General features: G+C 34.0%; 2 protein-coding genes across 52 annotated transcripts in view; one reads left to right on the forward strand and one right to left on the reverse strand.

Moving 5' to 3' along the window:
* Positions 1–22,368, forward strand: part of dock7 (dedicator of cytokinesis 7) — a 78,642-nt gene that overhangs the window by 15,741 nt on the left and 40,533 nt on the right. For all 50 annotated transcript variants that reach the window (XR_012408025.1, XR_012408026.1, XR_012408027.1 and 47 more), the window contains exons 15-21: positions 13,443–13,560; positions 13,678–13,748; positions 13,965–14,103; positions 15,158–15,259; positions 17,409–17,495; positions 17,585–17,816; positions 19,240–19,404. Coding sequence is in view for 35 of the 50 variants with exons in the window: in XM_021477170.2 (XP_021332845.1) it covers positions 13,443–13,560; positions 13,678–13,748; positions 13,965–14,103; positions 15,158–15,259; positions 17,409–17,495; positions 17,585–17,816; positions 19,240–19,404 (914 nt within the window). In the remaining 15 variants the exon portion in view is untranslated. The remainder of the gene's footprint in view (positions 1–13,442; positions 13,561–13,677; positions 13,749–13,964; positions 14,104–15,157; positions 15,260–17,408; positions 17,496–17,584; positions 17,817–19,239; positions 19,405–22,368) is intronic.
* Positions 1,602–12,685, reverse strand: angptl3 (angiopoietin-like 3). Of its 2 annotated transcripts, XM_073952475.1 has the most exons (8): positions 12,253–12,685; positions 6,763–7,369; positions 6,454–6,564; positions 6,042–6,159; positions 5,843–5,956; positions 5,516–5,611; positions 4,843–5,115; positions 1,602–3,632 (listed from the first exon to the last, which is right to left on the reverse strand). In XM_073952475.1, the coding sequence occupies exons 2-8, from the start codon at positions 7,273–7,275 to the stop codon at positions 3,457–3,459; spliced, it is 1,401 nt and encodes a 466-aa protein (XP_073808576.1). In that variant the 5' UTR covers positions 7,276–7,369; positions 12,253–12,685; the 3' UTR covers positions 1,602–3,456. The 2 variants fall into 2 exon arrangements, with proteins under 2 accessions (XP_073808576.1, NP_571893.2); NM_131818.3 differs by lacking the exon at positions 12,253–12,685 and having other exon boundaries at positions 2,898–3,632; positions 6,763–7,376.

Genomic DNA, 22,368 nt, shown 5'->3' on the forward strand with positions numbered 1-22,368 from the left:
ATTTATATTTGTTTTATTTAAAAAAGCTTAGATTTGTCCACCTTACGCTTCGTTATTATTGTTCATTTATTCGTTTGCTGGAAATTAGAACTGAATTTAGAAATAGTTTTGAAGCAAATCTTTGCGCTTAACAAACGGAATTAATTATGTATAGGTTAATGAATATCTGTGCATACAACACGTTTCCTTATCCACGAGAGTGAAAGTAAAGAATGAGGAGCATTCTTCATTCTCGCGCTGTAGATGCTCTGTTTAACTGTTTTCTCACTAGTGAAGCATTCAGTTTTTCCACTTACAAAGTCCGCCATATAAATAGCAAATGTGCTATGGCACGACACAACTGACTCTTAAAGGGAATGGACAATAAGACTCTGATTGTTTTTTTTTCCCTCAAAACACACCTATAACTCATAAAGAGATTAAGCTCAACCCTGTTAGACCATGCACCACGACGCAAAGTGGATTTTTCCATCCTTAAAATAGTAAAAGTGGATTCTGACATGCTCTTAATGCTTTTGCGCACCGAGCTTTGGACTTTACGCATGGATCATCAAAAAAGAGCCAAATATCTCTATTTGTAAAGTGTTTAGAATGTTAAATCAGTTGGAATGATTCTGCAGTGGGAGTACATGTCCAGAAAAATCTAATAAACAATCTATAACGTTTTTGTGGTTCCTGACACATTTTCGTTGTGGTCTGTGCTATTTGCAGTGCGTTTCTGTATTTGTTATGCATGAAAATACTCACAACACATGCAATCTATAAATATAATCAAGAAAAAGATACAATTGAAGTAAAGTGTTTTGTCACGTCTCGAGTTTAACAGTATTCAACTACAGAAACTGAATAATAAAAAAAATTAAAATTCGATAAAATGAATTGTAGTTAAGGTCGCAAGTGGTACAATTTCTTATACCTGAATGCTTTTTAAAGTCATTATACAATTACAGCCATTAAAAAAAACACATGCAAATGATAAATAGATAATACAAGCTCTTGAGACGTGACTATATATCTTGTGACGTGAACATAGCGATATCGATGCTGAAGCGATATATTGTGCAGCCCTAATTTTAATAAGATTTTAAAAATATGTTGACTTGGCTAGTATTATACCTTTGGCATTTATCAATTTAATCTTTTCTTCACATTTAAAACTAAGCTACTTCAGGCAGTATTTGCCAAAAGTAATGTCTGGAGGGAACAATGAGTTTGTTTAATCACCTTGCATGTTTAATCAAGGAAATTGTGTAAGGATCCTGTTAATTTGGGAAGAGAAAAACTATATAAATAAAATGGTCACTTTACAATTGAGGTTTTATTAGTTAATGTATTTACTAACATGAACTAATAATGACCAATATAGGTTTAACATTTAATAATCATAGTTCAACATTTACTAATGTACTTTTATAATCCAAATCTATGCTTGGTAACATTAGTTAATGCACTGCGAGTTAACATGAACTATTAATGAACGACTTTATTTCTATTAACCAACATTAACAGATATGAATACCATAATAAATTGTTCATTGTTTGTTCATGTTAGTGAATACATTATTGTGCAGTTTTATAAAAAAATATTAAAAAAGACTAACTACAGGTTTTTATTATTATTTATTTTACTTGGAAAAATACATAGAAAAACAAAAAGCTCACATGAAGTAAAGTGTGCGTTGACTACAGTAAAAATTATTTAATCGGTTCGCCCTTCGATTTGATTTAGCAGCCGTTCTCCTGCATTCCTCAATAAACATGTTTCCTTGTGTGATAAAAAATTGAAAATTGGTACATGCAACACATTGAAGCATTTTACACACTCTTATCATCAAATAAATTTGCCAAATGTACTTTTTTCTGTAGTAAAAAGTGTTGTCTTTGGTTTTTCTCATTGACAAATACCTTGAGCGTTGTATCCGTGTTTAAGCAGTCTGCTTCGCTGTATACTTCAAGCTATTTTAGGTTTACTGATATAGTCACGGTTGGCCCGACAAAGATGCTTATCTTCAGTGTACGTTGACATAACCTGCCATACAGAGGACATGTTTGTCAGCTCTCACCCTGCGCCAACTTTGTTATCTTCCTCTGGACTCTCTACATAGCCAGCCTTGATTTGGGTGCTGATGTCTGGGTAGATTGGGTTATGGTTTACTGCCGGCAATATTCTTGCTCTGATTTATCGTTTATCCGTCCTCCTGCTCTATTATTTATTTATTTTCTGTTAACAATTTGTTCTCTTCTCCCCCTTCCCTTGAGCTAAACTTTTAAATGATCTGGTTTATTTTAATAGTCCCAGCCCCTGAGTATAGTTTTGTGAATGCTGTATTCTGTGTTGAGAGTTTGTTTTAATTATACCATGGAATTTACAGTAATAACCAGTCCTAGAAGACATTTCAAGTCTCACTCGAGTTCAATAATCCGCTTATTTAAAGGATTTATTTATTTTTTATTTTTTTGGCTTATTGTCACTATAAATATGTTGTACCCCCACACCACTGAGAAACATTCTGTAAACTAAATATATACAGTAGAGCTGAGTATGTACAAAGCGTAACCAGGAGTCAATATGACTCAGTAACAGAAAGAGACATGCAGAAGACCCAACTATAACACCACATTTTTTGGTAACACTTTGTAATAACCTTCAATTATATTAACTTTCAATAGAAAACGAAAAATTGGTAACACTTTATTGTGATAGTCCATTTGAGTATTAGTAGATTGTCTGCTTAATATCTGTTGATACTGCTTCTTCAGCAGACATTTAACTGACTATAAGAAACATTGCAAGTACATGTCAACTTACACTAACCCCAACAGTCTACTTATAATCTAATGAGAATTAGTTGGCATGTAGATGCAATGTAACTTAAATTCAACAAACAGACTATCAAAATAAAGTGTGACTGAAAAATGCATATATTTAGTTTTTGTATTTAAAATAATATAAAGTGTGTTAAAGCATGACAGTTATGATGTAATGAAACTTATTACAAAGTGTTATCCTTTGCTTTTCTACTGTTGCACATTGTCTTTAAGTTAACATGCAATGTGAAATGACATTTATAAGCTGTATAGTTGAATATAGTGTAGCTCTGTAATAATATGCATATGGTCTGCAAACTGCAGATTTACATATTGCTATAATAACATGCACCAGATTCTGTTCCAAAGGTGTGATTTGTCATTTGAATCTGTTCAGTCTTAGTACTTCTTGATCAACAAGCTACTAATTTCTAATCTGACTAACTAACGCATGCGTGCGTGTTGCAATAACCCTTTGACTTGGTTTTTAACCTCTTCCAGAGTCAATGACCTGTTGCAGTTCCATTGCATCATCCAGTTTCGGCTGTCTTTAGAGAAAGGGAAACGTTTTGTTGGCCAGGTGTCTGCTGACAGTGTGACCTCACTGATTGATTTTGAATTTCCCAATGGAGAGTCTAGGGTCAGGGATTATTGAAATTGGGTTGATGGTCTGATGGTGATCTTTGTGGATTTGAGGGTATATGAGCTTCCTTTGGATGGCCTCCAGTAGATTCCTTTCCTGCGCTGGTGACGAGCCTTGGATCTCATCCAGGCATATCTTCCATTTAAGTTGGTGTCTCCACATGCATCAAACCACCAACCACCTGAAAGGATCAAAACAATTTGAGTTCATGGTGACTTCAGTTATATACTGAGTGTTTCAGCCCTTAATTAAATTTGTCATCATTAACTTTGTCATATTCTAAACACAAATGATGATGTCCTTTCATTGAAACTTTGATAAACATTGACCAGCAGACATCTTCCATGCCTGCTGGACATATGAGCAAAACCTCAGTAGTTCTGGTGGAAGCATAAGCATGCTGCTTGACACAAGAATGAACCTCATTGGTTCTCTCTTATCAAGCAAGCATTTGGCTTCTGTAAACAAAATGTTAATACTGTAAACATTGTTCACTGATCACTGATAAACAAATACATTTACTCCTCATAAAAACTGATGTTGTTTCTTGACTTCGGAACATTTGGTATAAAATGCTTAAATGATATAAGGAGCTTTTGCACAAAGTAGGAACTCAGTAATAAGAACTATCCTCCCACTATGCCCCTAGATCCAAATTCCCTCTCTGTAAACAGCAACTTCAAGTGTGGCTTTAATAAAATCAACAACTGAAGTGGTGGGTTTTGTTAAAAAAAATATTTTTTTTGTATGTTTTTGTATTGTAACACTTTAAAATACTGTGCTGGTGATATTAATGCATGCATTTGCTCAGTAAATGTACACTTGCATAACTGGAAGTAGCTCCTTCTCTAGACCCTACTGTCACGTAGGAGCCAATATAGTTCAAGTGCCTCTGCAAATAGCTCTAGGAACTATGAAAGCTTTATTAAAAAATTGTGTATTTATATTTTGCCTTTTTTTTTAACAAATGTTTTGAAGCATCATACACACATACACTCATACACATATCAATGACTTTTGCTGCTTGTTCAAACTACTTATTTAAATTGAGTTAAAACAACAATACTTAAGTTTTTTGGGCACAACTTATATGTTTTATGTTCAATCAACTTACATTTAAAAAATGTTCTGTTAATTTAATTGATTTGTGTTAAGACAACATGAAGGAAGGAATTGTGTGGAACCCAGCATTTTTTTCACAGTGTAGATTGGTGTGAACAGACTTTTAATGAAAGGAATCTGTCATTTTGGTTGGAAATATCTTCAATTGTTTTTAGGAGGTTTCAAATGAGTTTGTAATCACTTTAAAATGATTAATGATGACAGACTTTTAATTTTGGGCTGATTTAACCCTTTTAATGTTTCATCTTTGTTTGAGTGTTTTTTTATACCTGTGTAGTTGCGGGCACAGTTGGACTCGTCATGATTATCGTTGTCTCTGTCCTTGGTTGAGAACTTCATGCCTGTGTGGTTGCTCATGGCGTCGGATAAATCTCCAGACAAAGGGGCCAAGTGAAGGGCATAGTCAGATGCAGGGCCTTCCAACGTGAAGGTGTACTCGATGAATCTCTTTTCCTCCTTCCAGTCCTCCAGTTCAATGTGTAAAATGTATTCGCCTTGTTGAGCAATGGAATGGATCTTTGCTAAGCCAAGCCAGAACTCCTCTGTAACACAAAGACATTTCAACTTAGTTACATTTAATGACACTTAATGACATTGTTTTTTATGTTTTTTCTATTTTCAAATGATGATGGAAAAAATAGGCTAGTCTTTAAGTGTAGAGTACAGATTGTGATGTATTTTTACAGTTGTCTCTAGCTGAAATGCTACCTAATTAGCTGCTATTGATGGGACTGTGATGTCATTTAGAGGAGTATTACATTGTCAATCTACATTTGTTAGTTTTTGATATCGCCAACTAATGGCGAGGCATGCATAATGCAATTTGTTTAAAAAAAAGATTTCACAGATATGTGTGAAAAGGGATTGTTTTGGAATTTATATGTAAACCTTTTCAAAAATGGACAGGAAAACTTTTTATTTTTTTCCCCTACTTATACTTACTTTCTAGTTTCCCAAATCCATGTTCATATTTTTCCCATGACTGGTCAAAATCAACCGAACCATCCTCCCTCCTCTGGATGACAGTGGCTGCACCGTCTTAGAGAAAAAACGTAAACTGTAAATAACTTTGATGAGAATGGTGATAATGACAATTTACATTGTAAAAAGCGCTATAGAAATAACGATGAATTGAATTGAATAAAAGCACACCCTTTATAGTTAGTGAATGGGTTTTGTGTGCCCTTTGTAATATATCCTATCACAGGTTTTGTAATTGCTATAAGTAGGAAGTCAGATAATGTACATTGAACATTATTGGTTTCTTACCAGGGGTTATCTCACAGTAAACATAGAAAGGCTCAGATTGATTGGGCTTGATTGGGTAAATTCCACTGGTTTTCTGGCCTCTTGTGAACACCTCACTGCAGTCTGCTGGAAAATCTGTGCAGCAAAGCAAAAGCTGAAGATTAAAGGTTATTTAAGCAAATATTTCAATGGATTTAATTTTTATTTTGTCCTGTTTTACCATTTATATCCTTAGTTCCATTTGTTGAGTTCGTTGTTAAGTACCGAAAAGGGTCGGGGGTTTCTGGGTTTAAATCCATAGGTTTTTCAATGGTGTCTTGAAAAGTGTCATAGTTGACCTGAAATAAATGTATGTTTATTATTAATAAACACACAAAAAAGGCAGAAGATATGTTCAATAATTATTTTAAATCCCAAACATAATCAGTAAGTAATCATAGATATTATTACAATATCTATTTGTTATTACAATGCCATTTTATATATTTATTGCATATTTATTGCTCAATGAGTAAGATTTTGTTAGCCATTTTTATGATCAAAATGCATAATTTTTTCAATTTCCAATTTTTCAAAGTTTCTAATTTGAACTTTCATGTAAACATGAATATGCATAAAACACCAATGCTTACCTTATCTTCAAGACTTTTAATTTTGATCTTCTGGTAGTTAAGCTGGTCATGTTGCTCTTTAACAGATCTAAGCAGATCTGTAATGGTCCTTTCTTGTGTTTCAATCACATCCTGCAAACAAACAAGTTGGTAATGCAGTAAATGTGCAGCTTGATTCAGTTGGAACAGATACCTGTACAGATATACAATCCATTTTATTAGTATGTATTGGTTTTACTCTTGTAATCAGATTTGATTCAAATGCATATTACAGTACATAACTAAACATGAAAAGCTGTAGTTTGATTTTAAATTCTTTACCAAACTTACCTTCAAAGCAGTGATCTCTTGAAGTTGCTCCAAAGGCATCATGCTCTGCGACAAGCCCTTCAGCTTCTCCTCCAGCCCACCGACCTTAGTGTGCAACTGGCTGCGCTCTTGGAGAATGTTGTTGATTTTTGAGTTGATCTCCAATGACAGGTTTCTGATCTCCTCATTATTGGCCTTCAAAAATATTGTGGTCTCCTTCAGCTTCTCCTCCTCTTCTTTAATTTCGCTGGTGACCACCGAGAGCTGGTAGAAGGAACGATCAAAGATGTTGAGCTTCTGGAAGATGTCGTTGATCTGAGACTTGGTCTTGTGCACAAACTCTCTGAGACTCTGGCCGAGCTGAAGCAGACCGTTGGCCAGCAGTCGCACGTCATCTAGCATGGCGAAGCGGGATCTAGCTTCAGTCGGCGGTGCGGTTATAAGTATTGGCGCCTCCGTGGGTGATTTCTTTGAGTTAGGGGCTGCGCTTGTTGTGGACAAGCTTAGCCACAAAAGCAGGATCAACATCAACATCCTTTTTGTTGGTTTAAAAGTAGATTTGCTCACTGCTTCAGTCTGTTCCCTGCTGGGTCTCTTTCAAGCCTCTTTTCTCGCTTCTCATCTCATACTTGAACGCCAAAAACAGCAGAGATTCCTCAAATATATACCGCTACACTGAGAGGGGAGGGAGCATTTGGTAATTATTAAGCTAGCTGTGTTGAGCATCCTCCTCCTAATCTGTGGAAAGTGTACTCTGGGCAGACAATTTACAGTGTCTCTCTCTGTCTCACACACACAAACACACACACGCACGCACGCGCACAGGACATCCATAACCTGTTCCCTGGTCGCATCTGATAAGCAAAGATGAATGATGCTGATGAATCATGCTGCTGATCAATCATATTCTCACTGCAGCCACTGCACATGTACTGCTGGATGGGAATTAATAATAAAAGTATACGATTTACGGTTCAGGGTTTGATTTAACGCTCTCCTGAATCAGCGAAGCATCATTCTTAAATGCCACTGACAGGGGCTGCATGTACAAGCAGGATCGTTGCTGGATGATTCGGCTCAGGCAGTAATACAGATGAGTGATGACTGAAGTTGGGCGAGTTTGTGACATTTCCACTGATATGTACAGGGCTTTTATTTACTGCAGCTTGCTATTAATCTCACTTTAGGGTTCAGCTGCAGATTTTTATTTTTAATGTTTACCTGGTTAGTCAAGTAGTTATTTAGCAAATATTTTAATGCCATTTTAAACGCATCATTGTTTTTTAAATTATTATTTGTACAAAAATGTAATTGTGTAGCAGCAAAGGGTGATTCATAGATATATAGAAATACAATATGAAGAATTTTGTTGTCTTTAAAGTTTGTTGCAACAAAAGTTATTGTGCATGAACAAAGTAATTTTAAATTGAAGTTATGAGTCTAATTTAATGTTTTAAATAACTATTGTGAAAATATAATTTTACAATATGGATTAATTTTTAAATAATGGATGTAACGGTATCAGAATTTCACAGTACAATAATGCCTCGGTATGAATGGCACGGTACGGTATTTATTGAATAATTTACAGGAAAAACAAAACTAATGAAAAGACTTGGAAAAAAAGTGCCAAAAGTGTTTATTTACCTCAGCACTGAACATATCAATGACATACAAATTAGCCATCTATCTGAAAGTTTCGAAACAGGAACTTCAATTTTTCAATTTTAATAACAATAAACTTTTAAACCATATAAAAAAAATAAAGTTTCAATTTAGTATTGTTGAAAACTCATCACATTCAACATTTAATCACTTACTCACTTAGATAGAGATGGGTTTTTTAAGAAAAATTATATAACTATAATCTGGTAAAAGCTGGGATCTCTTACAATGTCCCTTGCAACAGAAAAAAACCCTCTCATTTGGGACTAAGGTTTCTGGGACAGAGAGATATGATTTAGCCAAGGTTGACTGCAGTGGGTAACGTTGTGCATTGTCTTTCCATCACTTGAGAGGACAAGCCATGAATGAGATAGAGGTCTCTTTGCGGTACAAGTCAATGTCTGCATCAATCTAACAAGTGTGCTGTGTTCTGCTGTCCCCATGACTGTTTTTAGTCATATTCCCTGACTTATATTTAACCACTGTCTGGCAGTGCCTGCATACTGTTTTTTTTTTTCGTTGTCTGTCACCTTTTCTCCTTTTTCGTATGTTTTTAGAAAAAAAACGAAATGCTTCCACACATCCGATTTAAAACCCGCTTTAGGTTCGATCATTTCCAGCTCTTTTTCTTCCCCGCTACTAGCAACACACTCCATTTCCGCATTACTGGATCTGTAGTAACAACAGACCGCAAAGGATGATGGGAATTGTAGTTCCTGCTACCTTCCGTTCGCTTCATTTGTCTAAGCAAACTTTTCTCAGAAATATAGTTTTATTGAGTCATGCTCCTACGGTAATATTGAAAAAAATTACTATTGCGGTATGACGTTATTTACAATATTGTTACATCCCTATCATTCAGTGAAAGCAACTATTATCCTAACATTGTTAATGAAATGTATAGAAAATAAGTGCTTACTCAAATGTCCATTTTATATTATGAAAATCTATAATTTTGTCAAAGTAAAAAATAACAATTAATTAATACTTATTGCTTATTGCCACAATATTTTGGGGTGTAATGCAGTCTAAGGGCCCTATCATCCACCTGGCGCAATAAAACGCAAGGCGTGTTTAGCGAAATTTGTTGCTATTTTCAGACCAATGCAACCCCACGTTGTTTAAATAGCAAATCCATGTGCACCCACTTTGTGGACTCATGGGTGTGTTGGTCTAAAAATGAGGTGTATTAAAGTTAAACTCTTTAAAATGTTATTTTGGGATTTCCGCCTGGATTTTATCTACCCAAATTTAAAAGCTTCCCAAATCCACATGCAGAGGTGTAAATGCAAAAATTTGGTATCATTTTAAAGAAAACCCTTTGAATTTTAATAAAACACTATTGTGTTTAAAAATAACTGTATATGTTGTCTGTGTTGTAATAAACACCTAAAAAAAGATGCACTTTTAGTATTTTTCTTTTCTTTTTCTTATAAACTCACATTTGAAAGTGTACCCTTTAGGTTCTGTGTGGTCTAGCTTGCTGTAATTAATTTTAAGGGTCCTGCAAATGTCTGTAATCATAGGAAAAAAGAAAAATGTCTCTTCCATAATTTATGGAAATTATTGTATTGCAACTGATAAGAGGTGCTGTACAAGCCACAGGGATCGATCATTGTTTTCATATTTCACTACTCTTTTGTTTGGTCAAACATAATTCACTATGTTTGGACCACGTCAGACATATAAACGGATTACTTATGCACATCATCTCAAAAACAGAGGAGAAATGGCCCTCAAGCACACAGCATAATGTAAGAGATGACAGCTGCTATCTGGGGCTGCTAAGTGATCATAAATGTATTGTTTTCACTTCTGCGCCATGAAAACACCCCGTTTAATTTGGCAACTGTTTGATATGTGAATATAATTCAGTAATAAGATTGCTAGAACCGTATGAGCACCGGCAAGAGCTTTCATTTGAGCTATAATTTGTACACGTGTCATGAAAAAAATAAAAATGAACCAATGTAAAATACCCAGCTCGGGTATCCAAAAAACTGTGTATTTAAATATAAATAACTTTTGTACAGTAGTATAAAAACCAAAGTGATGCATATGTGCATAAAATATAGATTCTACACTTTCAAACGAAACCACTTAAGGGGGTCTGATGCAATGCCAGCCCTTTAAATCTGAAATTCGATGATGTCACGGAACCGGTACCAGGTCTGCGGAGTTTAACTGGTTAAGGCGCATTGTTGGCGTATTGCTATTTTGAGAAACTAAGATGGACCGCAACATTGACAAACTAAAAGATGGACTAAAGTCTAGCCCAGAGTGCGTTAGTTATGCACCTTTGCAGGTCCAAACGCTTACACATTGCTTAATACACACAGAATGTACAGCAACACACTAACATTTGTACATATGAAAAAATACAAAAGATTAAAATGTTACAAAAAATATTATTTTCTACTTAAATGCAAAAACCACTGCCTCCATGCCTCATCTCGGGGGGCTTTTTTTAGTTTGTGACAATTTGCATTTGTATAATTTTATTGTTAGCAGTGTTATTTATTATATGCAATTTTAATATATATATTTTAAAATAAAAATAAGTTTAGATTTGTCCACCTGTCGGGTTTTATAGACATACAGTATGCATCACTATATGGGGCATAAGAATAAGATGCGTGTTTGGATATAACTCAATGTCCACAACATTTATCACTCACACCACACTTCATTATTATTGTTCATTTATTTGTTTGCTTTAAATTAGAACTGAATTTAGAAATTTTTAGAAAAATCTTTGCGCTTAACTAACTAAATTAAATATGTAGACTAATAGATGTCTTCAGTAAAGTGCGTACGACACGGTTTCCTTTTCACAAAAAGTAAAAGAGTAAAGTAAAGCGTAAAAGTAAAGTAAAGAGGCTGGATGGAGGAGGCTCATTCTTTATCCATGTGCAGTTGGTCTGTTTAACTGTTTTCTCGCTAGTAAAACGTTCAGTTTATCCTCTTACAAAGTCCGCCATGTAAATAGCTAATGCACCATGGCACGACGCAACTAACATTCCCAACTGACTCTTAAAGGGAATGTGAGATGAGGCTCTGATTGGTTGGCATTTAATGCACGTTATGCTCAAAACACACCCTGTTAGACCATGCGCTGGGGCACAGAGCATATTTTTACATCCTTAAAATAGGAAAAGTGGATTCAGACACCTCCTTAACCATTAAAATGGAGCCCTAAGAGTATGTCAACAATATGTCATGCAATAATTCAGTGTATATATAAAAACGATATTGCTACACAGAAAGTCTCATAAGTCATGGTAAAAATACACTATTGTCTTTTGTTTAGCATAAAAATAAATAAATAAATAGTGAAATTGGAGCCACGGGACACATTTTATTGTATAGTAGAAAAATAAAAATTATGTCAATGAGCATACATTTTGAAAATGCTTGTAAATTATTGAACCTATCACTGTTTCTGAATTATTAAATAGTTTTCCCCTGATTGAATTGTAGAATGATCTCTACTATTAAACTCTTAGTTCTGTATGAGAGACGAGCAAATTTAAAAACATACTTTTATTAGTTTTATTAGTTATTTTAAGGGGACATTGTTATTACTTGCTATTTAATGAATAACTCATATTTATTTTCTGGGTTAAGTTTCAATTTTAAGGACCATTCTCACTAAATATTTTGTTAAGAAAAACATACATGCACATGCTTCAAAATTAATTGAATATTCCTTTGTGGAAGATAATAAATATACAGAACAAACAGGCATTGCCTTTGATTATAGTAATGTAAGGAAGCTGTTCAGTAGATGTTAAGGTAACGAAAATGCTGTTAAACTGAAACAAACCTGCATATTTATTTGCCTACCAGGTTACTTGTTGGATGTTTACTGTGCCGTTGCATTTTCATTGCTCTCCTGCATTTGTGCTTTAGCTGGTTCTGTTCAGACAGGTGCAGAAAGTTTGGCCTCAGTCCATATATGTAGACAGAGCAAACACAACCAGACTCCCATTGTGTACCCAGAGGCCATTCAGGATGTAGGAGCTTGTATGTCAGCAGTTGGGGAGCTTCAGCTGGATAGAAATATCCTCTCCAATGTCCCCTCCAGCGCTGGAAATAAAATTAAATGAATTATATATGATTCTTTTACATTTTTTTTATTTTGCTTTCTAATGCAACATATATTAAAATATTTTGACTAGTTCGTGGAGTGCACGGTGCAAAGGATTCACTTCCCTCTGGTAGTCTGGTAGAGGAGGTAATGTTGAGTGCATGAGAGAGCTGTGCTCCTTGAAAAGACTATGACCTTTTGCGGTCTGTGCAGCTTCCCAGGAGAGTGTGTTCCACGTCACTGCAGTATTTCTGTCTGTTCCTGCAGATACTGTAACCGCAGAACGGAAACGGTTGTGCAACAAAAATCTGTGCAGTGAAGAGATCAATGGAAATGGATGTTATTGTCCAAAACTTTGTCCCGGGCCTTGTGCTTTAAGAAATTTTCACATGTGAAATTTTTGATGTACATTTTAATTTTTCTGTTTATTTATTTACTTATTTACTTATTTCCTTTCTTACTTATTTGCTTACTGTTTTTAAAAGTCATGTTAAATTCCAAGTTGTTTATCTTATACTTTTTCTCATGGACACGGTTATTTAACCTTTTGAAGTCTGGCATGAAAAGACTGTTGCGTCTGAATTAAGTCTGAATGAAACTACTGCTGAAGTGAGAAATAAAATGTATGGAGGGACTTGATTTTGTTCTTTATGAATCGATTATTTATTTAGATTTTTTTTTAGATTATTGTGGTTTGTAATAATGAGGCACATACATTAAAAAAGAGATGTGCACTAAAAAGACATTTGTAATAAATAAGTTCTATCATATTTTTTAAATTCAATCAATTTTAGAATCATTTCCAGAATAATTAACACTTTGAATTTAAGGCTTTTTAATTAAACCTATTTGATAAATTTCTAAATATGCTTGTTTGGAATTGAAATAGAGTAGTGCGAGCAAACATTTTATGTATATACCCCTTTTTTTCTATGTGTGTTTGCAGGAACCTCTTGTATGTGAACCCCCAGAGCCTGAACTTCGCTAACCGTCAAGGTTCTGCCCGTAACATTACAGTCAAAGTGCAGTTCATGAATGGGGAGGATCCGAGCAATGCTATGCCAGTAAGTTTGAACAAATGCAATTTAGAAACAGTTTACAAATTCTCATATGGTCAAACATTCTATGGTGAAGTGTTTTTTTGGCTTGTTGAAATTATATGACATTTTTTGCTTTCTTAGGTGATCTCTGGAAAATCCAGCTGTGCTGAGTTTTCAAAGGAGGCTTATACTTCTGTAGTGTATCATAATCGGTAAGTTCTTTGCTGCAGTGTTTATTATAAACTTATTCAAGTGGAAGCCACTCTATATTTGCCATTCCTCTGACTTTCATTTATACGCATTTGAGTTGTGAATTTGAAAAAAATATTTGATTACTTAATAGTCGATGAATGAATTATTTTAAATAATTTTTTTTCATTTGTTTTCATCTTTTTTTTTTCTTTTTTTCTCTCTCTCTCTGATATAAGCTCACCCGATTTTTATGATGAAGTTAAAATCAAGCTCCCAGCCTCGCTGACCGACCATCATCACATACTCTTCACTTTCTACCACGTCAGCTGTCAACAAAAGCAGAACACTCCACTAGAGACGCCTGTTGGATACACGGTACACACAATACAATACCAAACAATACTGTTTTTGAAACAAAATTCTACATCATTTCTTAATATTTTATTAGTGACTACTCTTATACAGTGTTCAACATAATTGAGTACGTCCAATTAAAAAAAAATTAATATGTTTATGCATTTCATAGTGAATAGGGACAAATTATTTTGCAGTATTTAAACAAACCGATTTATTAAGCAGATATATCTATAAAAATAATATTTTAGTCACCAAACATATTTAGAAATTGAAAGAATACAAGCAAAACATTGCAAAACAATTACAACCTTCAAAATATCAACAAATGTTTTTAATTGTTTTGCTTCTCTTGATTTTTCCTCATTTTTAAAATTTGTATTTAATATTTTTCTATAACATATACATTTGGGTGTACTAGTTTCTAACCGTTATCGTAAGTTATTTTGTTAGATAAGCTCCAGATTTGGCTTCAGTACTGACTAAGCTAATTTATATGCACAAATATAATATTGCATTGCTTCCTATTCAAAATGTGAGTTTAAAAGATAGATTGGTGTACTTGTATATGCTGAGGGATGTACATTGCAAAAAATCTATCAAATGCTTGTAGTTTTTAATTTTCTATTTATTAGTCATTGTAAAAAATTTCTGACAAATATTAAGCAGCATAATATATATTTTAATAATGCTACTACAACTGCAGCTAATATTAATAGCATAATGATTCAAATCAGCATTAGATTTATTTGTGATAGATCGGCTGAATACTGAAGACTGGAATATCTTCTTAAATGTCTGAATGATCACAGGAAAAACTATTTTTGAAGCATAAAATGTTATTTCAGATTCTATTTATTTGAATAATTTATTTATTTTTTTTTTTTTTTACAGCTGTGCTTCTTTCCATCAGTCAGACTTTTCTGGCAAGCCATCTTAATTAAATTTCAGAACAAAGATTTGCACTTCTATGCTGTCAGTTAAAAATTGAGTGCATCGTCTTCCAATTGTTTTGGACATGGATTATGATTGTCATGATATTCCTTAAAAAATGAATTTTTTTCCTCTCTCTTAGTGGATTCCCATGCTGCAAAATGGACGCTTGAGAACAGGTCACTTCTGCCTCCCAGTGTCTCTGGAGAAACCACCTCAGTCATACTCTGTTCTCTCTCCTGATGTAAGACAACTCTGCTCATACATTACACATGGCTAAAATGCTCAGTTCTTTTACTGAGATATTTCATTATGGAAAAACTTTTTTTATTTTATTAATTGAGTGTCAAGTGTTGTATTCAGGGCTTTACATAAACACCCGCCAACCCACCAAATTTGGTAAATTTGAGCTGTGGCAGGTTAGGTAGACACCTCCACCAGCCATTTTGGCTGGTTGGAAATCATTTTTAAATTGTAGTTTTCTTAAAAGCAAGGTTCAACAATAAGGATGGCCCATTATTTGTGCAAATGTGATATTAGAATCAAGAAGCAGCACGACTGACAAAAATAACTGTGTTTGTGCAAGCAAAACAGCAAAAAAGGAGGTGAATACCGAACGAGAGGATGATCACTCGCGCACACAGGTGATGTGATGCGCGTGACTTTAAAAAGCACGCATGCTCCCGTTTACTTGCGCGAAGCAACCATGCCTAGAGGAAGCTCAACGGGTGCGATCGGTTCCCTTTGAAATAGACTCATTGGACAAAGAGCGATGATCGTGCACCCACAGTCCTGCTGCTTTCAAGAGCCCAAGATTTAAAAAAATACACATTCTTTTGAAAGCAGCAGCGGTCACTGCTTTCTTTTTAATTATTCTTTGAACAGATTATTAACAGGCCTATATTACTGTGTGCGCTTGATCATCCTTTCATTATCAAACACTGTTTGTTTCACTTGCTTTCTTTTGCTTACAGTTATTTGTGTTAATATGGTTTAATTGTATTTGTTTACAATAACATTGCTTTAATGGGAGATTACTCCCCATTTATGTGTAGTAAACTGGTGATCTGGGACTTTTAGCCAGGACAGATTACTGTGCATATTTTAGATACATGACAATAATTCTTTTTCAAATGTAATGTTTTTAAAAAAAAAAGTTTTGTTGAATTTAAAAAGTGCTGTATTTTTCTTGTTTTGACACATTAAAAAAATAGTGGCTAAGAAATACTTATTTGGTGTGGTCAGAGATAACTTTGGTAAATCCTTATTTTGAGCCCTGAAAAGTCAAAAAATAAAAACTGATTGCAGTGCAACAACCCATTTGCTCATGCACAGTGAGCAAGCTAATACACAATACACACAAGAAGTTAAATGAATGAGTGTAATTTCATATTTATTCAGTTTTTAAATTAATTTCAGTAATATTATTGACTAATATGAGAATATTTATATGATTATTTACAATATAGTTTGTACAGTAATATTTTCTGTCTTTTAGAAGAGATATTATATGAGAGACTTGCTTTGTTTACCATAAAGAGGGTCTGATTGGATTTGCTTTGTAAACATTAAATGGAAGTTAAAAAGGTATTACTTTTTATTTTATATATTAAGGTTTTAGTTATGATACTCCCAAAATCATTCTGCATAAATCCGCAGATATTTACCAAAATTCTGCGCAGAAATAGCAAAAAATGTCCGCAAATTCCATCTGGCCCTATATGAGGTCATAAATTTGGTCCAATGCTAAATCAATGGGACTTTTTAGAATTTTTCGATTCAGTTTTCAGAAAAGCGTAAGGCGGATCAGTTGGAAAAGATATTGCAACCCGAGTCAGAGCAGTTTAAAGGTTTGGAGTTAGTTTAGTGGTTGTAGTATGAACGGTCTAGGAGGAGATGCAAATAAAAATTAGTCTCAGAAGAAGTCTGAGAAAATGGAAGAATAAGTTTATATAGTATAACAGCATGTTGGCTTTGTCAAGCTACCGTAATTAAAAATTACTTGCTCCAAATCTGTTTGACTTAATTCTGTTGAACACTAAAAACAACATTTTGAAGAAATCTAAGACGGTAACCACTGACGTTCATAATATTTGTTTATTCCTATTATGGAAGTCAATGGTTACCAGTTTCCTGCTTTCTTTAAAATATCTTGGATTCAACAAGAAAAGTCTAACAGGTTTGAAAAAAGTAAAGCAAAAGCAAATCAGGACAGAATTTTTAGTTTTGGGTGAACTATCCAAGCAAGCAAGTCACTTACATTTTGCATGGACAGAAGGGGAATAAATGAACAGCACCTTTTCATGAAGGAATCTTTTGAGGAATCTGGTTTTGGGAGAGGGTTTATACAAGAATTATACTGGAAGTTTATTTCTTTATGTCCGTGTGTGTAGGTTCCTCTTCCTGGAATGAAATGGGTGGATAACCACAGAGGGGTGTTTAATGTAGAGGTTGTGGCTGCGTCCACCATCCACACACAGGTAATTACTAGCTGAATTGCCTAAATAATAGTTACTTAAACACTGCTTCAGAGAAATGTGTCTGTGATGTGTTTCTGTTCTCTCCGCAGGACCAGTATTTAGATAAGTTCTTTGCTCTGGTACACGCGCTGGATGAGCACATGTTTCCTGTGAGGATTGGAGACATGCGCATTATGGAGAATAATCTGGAGACTGAGCTGAAGTCTAGCATCGCAGCTTTGAATTCCTCTCAGCTGGAGCCTGTGGTTCGCTTCCTTCACCTGCTGCTGGACAAACTGGTGCTGCTGATGGTGCGGCCACCAGTTATAGCTGGGCAGATAGGTATTCACTGTGCTCCAACCTAAATCTTCTCAAAAAATAAAATAAAATACAGCATTAAAATAAAAAAGCAGTAAGTCTGCCATCATTTACTTACAAGGTCGTTGTTTCAAAAGTCTGTGACTGAAAACTGATTTCCCTTTCAAGGATAACAATATTGTTTGATGTTTAGCTTATGTTTGTAATCAGATTAAGGTGAATAAATGAGGGCAGAATTTTAATTTTTGTGGTTAGTTTCTGTAATGTAAAGTTTCTGTAAAGTTTCTATTAGTTCAGCCACAGATTAACTTATTGATTTTAAACTTTTAAACAAAAATTATTTTAAATTGTCAATTTCGATTTAATTAAATCAGTTATTTATTCCTTAATTGTTGTTTTGGATGATCAAAATGATGAGAAATGGTGATTTGGATGTACAAAAAGCAATGTGCAAGTTAAATCATAACTGTTGTAAAAATGTTGGTCTGTTTAACATTAGTTTTGTATTTACGGTTTTCCCCTGGTATTTTTTTATGTTCACTACAACCTTCTGAAATGGTAAAGATTTTTAGCTGATGAGTCAAACATTTAAATGTGCTTTCAGATATTAAAGGTGCATTATTATTTATTTATTATTTCTGTGTTAAACAATTACTATTTTACATTTATATTATGATTTAGACGCTCAATAAAATTACATTTTGTGTAAAAGTAGTTTATTCCAAAAAAAATCTTGTTAGGCACATTTAGGACAAGAATAATTGAATGGGAGATTAAAAGAATATTTAAGCATCTTGGTGTTAAATGACCCGTAACCGTCACCAGAGATTTTGAGTTCACACTTCTAGGATTGAAATGATAGGTAATATGCATCTAATGTGTAGCTTGTCAAGATAAGTAAAAAAAATGCTGAAAATGTTTTGATGTTATGGATAAAAAGTTAATTATTTTAGTAATTGTAATTTTTAGTAATTGTAAAATATAATACGATTTAGCCAGATCACTTTATCTTTAATACATTTTAACAAAAATCTTAGTTTTATATTTAATATCTGTGATGCTGACTTATGACGGAAGAGTTTACATTTTAATATTTCACACACATTTTAACTATTTATATTTGAAATATTAAAGCAGACACTATGCTTGAAGTATTATTTTTTATGTACAGTTGAAGTCAGAATTAATAACACCATTAGATTTTTTTCTTCTTTTTAAAATATTTCCCAAATGATGTTTAACAGAGTAATGAAATTTTAACAGTATGTTTGATATTTTTTTTCTTCTGAAGAAAGTCTTATTTGTTTTATTTCTGCAAATGTAACGTTATGCGAACACCCCAAATGGGATGTCTCGCCTTTGACCGATATAGCTTTATTATTAATTCATCTCAAAACTGCATAATATAGTTTTCTGATGATCTGATTTTACTTTCTCTCTGCTGCAGTGAATCTTGGTCAGGCCTCTTTTGAAGTGATGGCATCTATAGTGAACCGTCTACACAAGTACTTGGACACCAGTCAAGATATGCATGGGCGAAACAGCCTTCTCTCCTCATACATCCACTATGTCTTCCGCCTGCCCAACATGGATCCCAATTCTCCCTCTCCAGGTCACATTTCAACTAGTTTTTTTTTTCTCTCCTTTGAACGTGTGACTTTAGGAGTGCAGTAAAATAAATTTCTCTTCAGGAATGCTGGGTATTGATTTCAATGCCCTGATTTAATTCAGATTTACAAGTTCTCTTTTTTTGAGTTGGAATTTGATTCTTGATTGGATTCTCTGTTCAATTAAGTGATTTATAGATTTAATACCGTTTCTCTCGATGCTTCTAAAAATAATCCGTAAACTTTTGAATAGTTCAGATGCAAAAACCCCTGAATGCTGTCTGACATTTTCTAAGCATTTGTCTCAGGCTCCTGTGTGTACGTTCAGCAATGCTTCGGTAGGTTATTTCCATTGCCTTTTAAATGAGGCTACAGAAAATACTCATTTGCATCTGAACTCTGTATGCAAGTAATAGATATAGCAGGGCTGTTCAAAGTCCAAGATAGTAATTCCTCCCATTTAATAGATGGATGTACAGTTGAAGTCAGAATTATCAGCCTCCCTGTTTATTTTTTCCCCAATTTCTGGTTGTTTTCAACACATTTCTAAACATAATAGTTTTAATAACTCTCTTCTAATAACTGATTTATTTTATCTTTGTCATGATGACAGTAAATAATATTTGACTAGATATATTTTTTTAAGACACTTTTAAAGGCTTAACTAGGTTAACTAAGCAGGTTAGGGTAAATAGTCAGGTTATTGTATAATGATGGTTTGTTCTGTAGACTATCAAAAATATATATAGCTTAAAAGGGCCAACAATTTTGACTTTAAAATGTTATTTTTTTTTATTTAAAAATTGCTTCTAGCCGAAATAAAACAAAAAAAGACTTTCTCCAGGAGAAAAAACATCAGACATACTGTGAAAATTTCCTTGCTTTGTTAAACATCATTTGGAAAATATTTAAAAAAGAAAATCAAAGGGGGGCTGATAATTCTGACTTCCACTGCATATGTAGATAGATAGGTGGGTAGATATAGGTCAATGGATGGATATTATATATATATATATATATATATATATATATATATATATATAGATGAATGGATAGATATACATGCATTGATATAAATATGGATAAAATATCGATATAAACAGATATAGATATATAGAGGGACACTCTTATATATCAATATATCAAAATTTCTATAAGATAAATACAATTGTATGAAAAATTCAGATAAGAGCATTAATTTATTTTATGTGTTCATCATTTGTAAATAATACTTGCATAAAATCTAGGGATGCACCGATCCCGACACTTGGATCGGATATTGGTTTGATAACGAATATTTTTGCTGGATCAGGTATTGGCCAGCTGGTAACTATTCAAATCCGATCTTGCACGTGCGCTATATTCTGTGTTAATAAGCCAACTAAGCCATGAAGGTAGCCTATTAAAAGGCACTAGAAAGTTGTCATGTAGGCCTACTATATCCTATCCCAAATATTCTGAAGCCATTCTACAGTTTATTGTGAATTATACAGATAAATATTCAGGTGGTTAAATTCATGTTCACTTCAGCGCTTCCCACCACCGCGCCTGTCAATATTTCTCCATTCATTCATAATTCAAGCTGCGTGTCGTGTTCATGACAACACGAAAAACTTTCTCTGAGACTATTTGTTCCTGTTATTTTAAATAATTAGTGGGGAAATGGATTTAGTTTTGCATTAAATGGGTTCATTTTGAACCGCAACAAGTTTGTTGCTGTTTCTAAATCATGTTGCGCTGTGTCTGCTAGATCAGCAGATCGCATTCGCATTACTGGAGTAGAGAGGGATATTACCATCTCTTCACACACAAAGTAGGCCTACATGAAATGTTTTATTAGAGATCCTCAACGCTCTGATTTCTTCCCTTTGTGCTGCTGTTTTGGAAGTGACTGCAGATACCGGCGGGCTGCACACAGTGTCTCCAATGTATCAAGCGATTCATTCACGTGCCGGCTGATTATTCCGCAAGATTATTCTCATAATGGGTTTCTGTTCTCTCATCCTTCCGACTAAGTATATTCCTTTGAGGGGAATACTTTAAGTGCTGTGAATAGTTTTTAAAGCCTGGCTTATTGTGGTCAAAGTAGTTTATGAAATTAATACAAGTGAAACTGATGGGCACAATATGGATTGTCATTAACAGAAAATTATTTAGGTTATTATAGGCTACTCTGAAACTGTGAATATTTCACTGTCATTTTATTTATATTAATATTTTATTTAGCAGACCAGTTTGCGTTTTGCCACTGAAGCATACAAGCGGTCCTGGTTTTGAACATTCTCCGTCTCACTCATGGCGAGATTTGGCGAGGGATCATCAAGTAAAACTGGCCTCAGACAGTTTAGTTTAGTCTGCGTCAATCCTGCAGGAAAATATCAGGCTTTGCTAAAAGGCTGACTTTTTTACCAATGATATGCATAAGCTGGACCACAACAGATCAATGTCATAACGAATGCTCAAATAATGTAGCTTAGTTTACAGCAAGCATCATGTTTTTAGTTAGATTGTGCAGTCAGTAATGTATAGGCCTATAGGTCTGTTATTTTTACTAAAGAAGATATATAATATGGGTTTAGGATCAGAGCATAGAAACTATTATGCTTAGGGAAAAAGGCATAGTATGAGGATCGAATCTGTATCGATTGATACTCAGAATTTTAATCTAGAGATTGGATCGGTTCCAAAAAAATTATGTAGGTGCATCCATAATAAAATTTAAAATAAGCTGCCAAACCTAAATGTTGCTTTGGAGTTTTGCCAAGAACAGAACCATACTGCAAACACTAACTGTACGCCTTATTATACTAAATATTATTTACAAAGTGATCCTGACTAAAACGGTGTATTATTAGGTTGTTGTCGCTTTAAAACTGTGCACAGATAATGTCTTTTTAAAATTCAACTTCACTGACTGTTTCAGTGAATACTGATCAAGGTGGGCATTTTGACACATATGTGTACATGTG

Source organism: Danio rerio, chromosome 6, assembly GCF_049306965.1.
Source record: "Danio rerio strain Tuebingen ecotype United States chromosome 6, GRCz12tu, whole genome shotgun sequence".
NCBI classification, from domain to species: Eukaryota; Metazoa; Chordata; class Actinopteri; order Cypriniformes; family Danionidae; genus Danio; species Danio rerio.

What these genes read in the sequence shown, in the direction of transcription:
- angptl3 (XM_073952475.1), bottom strand. Translation starts at nt 7,275, where the DNA reads ATGTTGATGTTGATCCTGCTTTTGTGGCTAAGCTTGTCCACAACAAGC. An exon ending in AAGAGATCACTGCTTTGAAG is followed by an intron (nt 6,565 to 6,762) that starts GTAAGTTTGGTA and finishes GTTTGTTTGCAG; the next exon opens with GATGTGATTGAAACACAAGA. An exon ending in CTGTGCCCGCAACTACACAG is followed by an intron (nt 3,633 to 4,842) that starts GTATAAAAAAAC and finishes TGATCCTTTCAG; the next exon opens with GTGGTTGGTGGTTTGATGCA.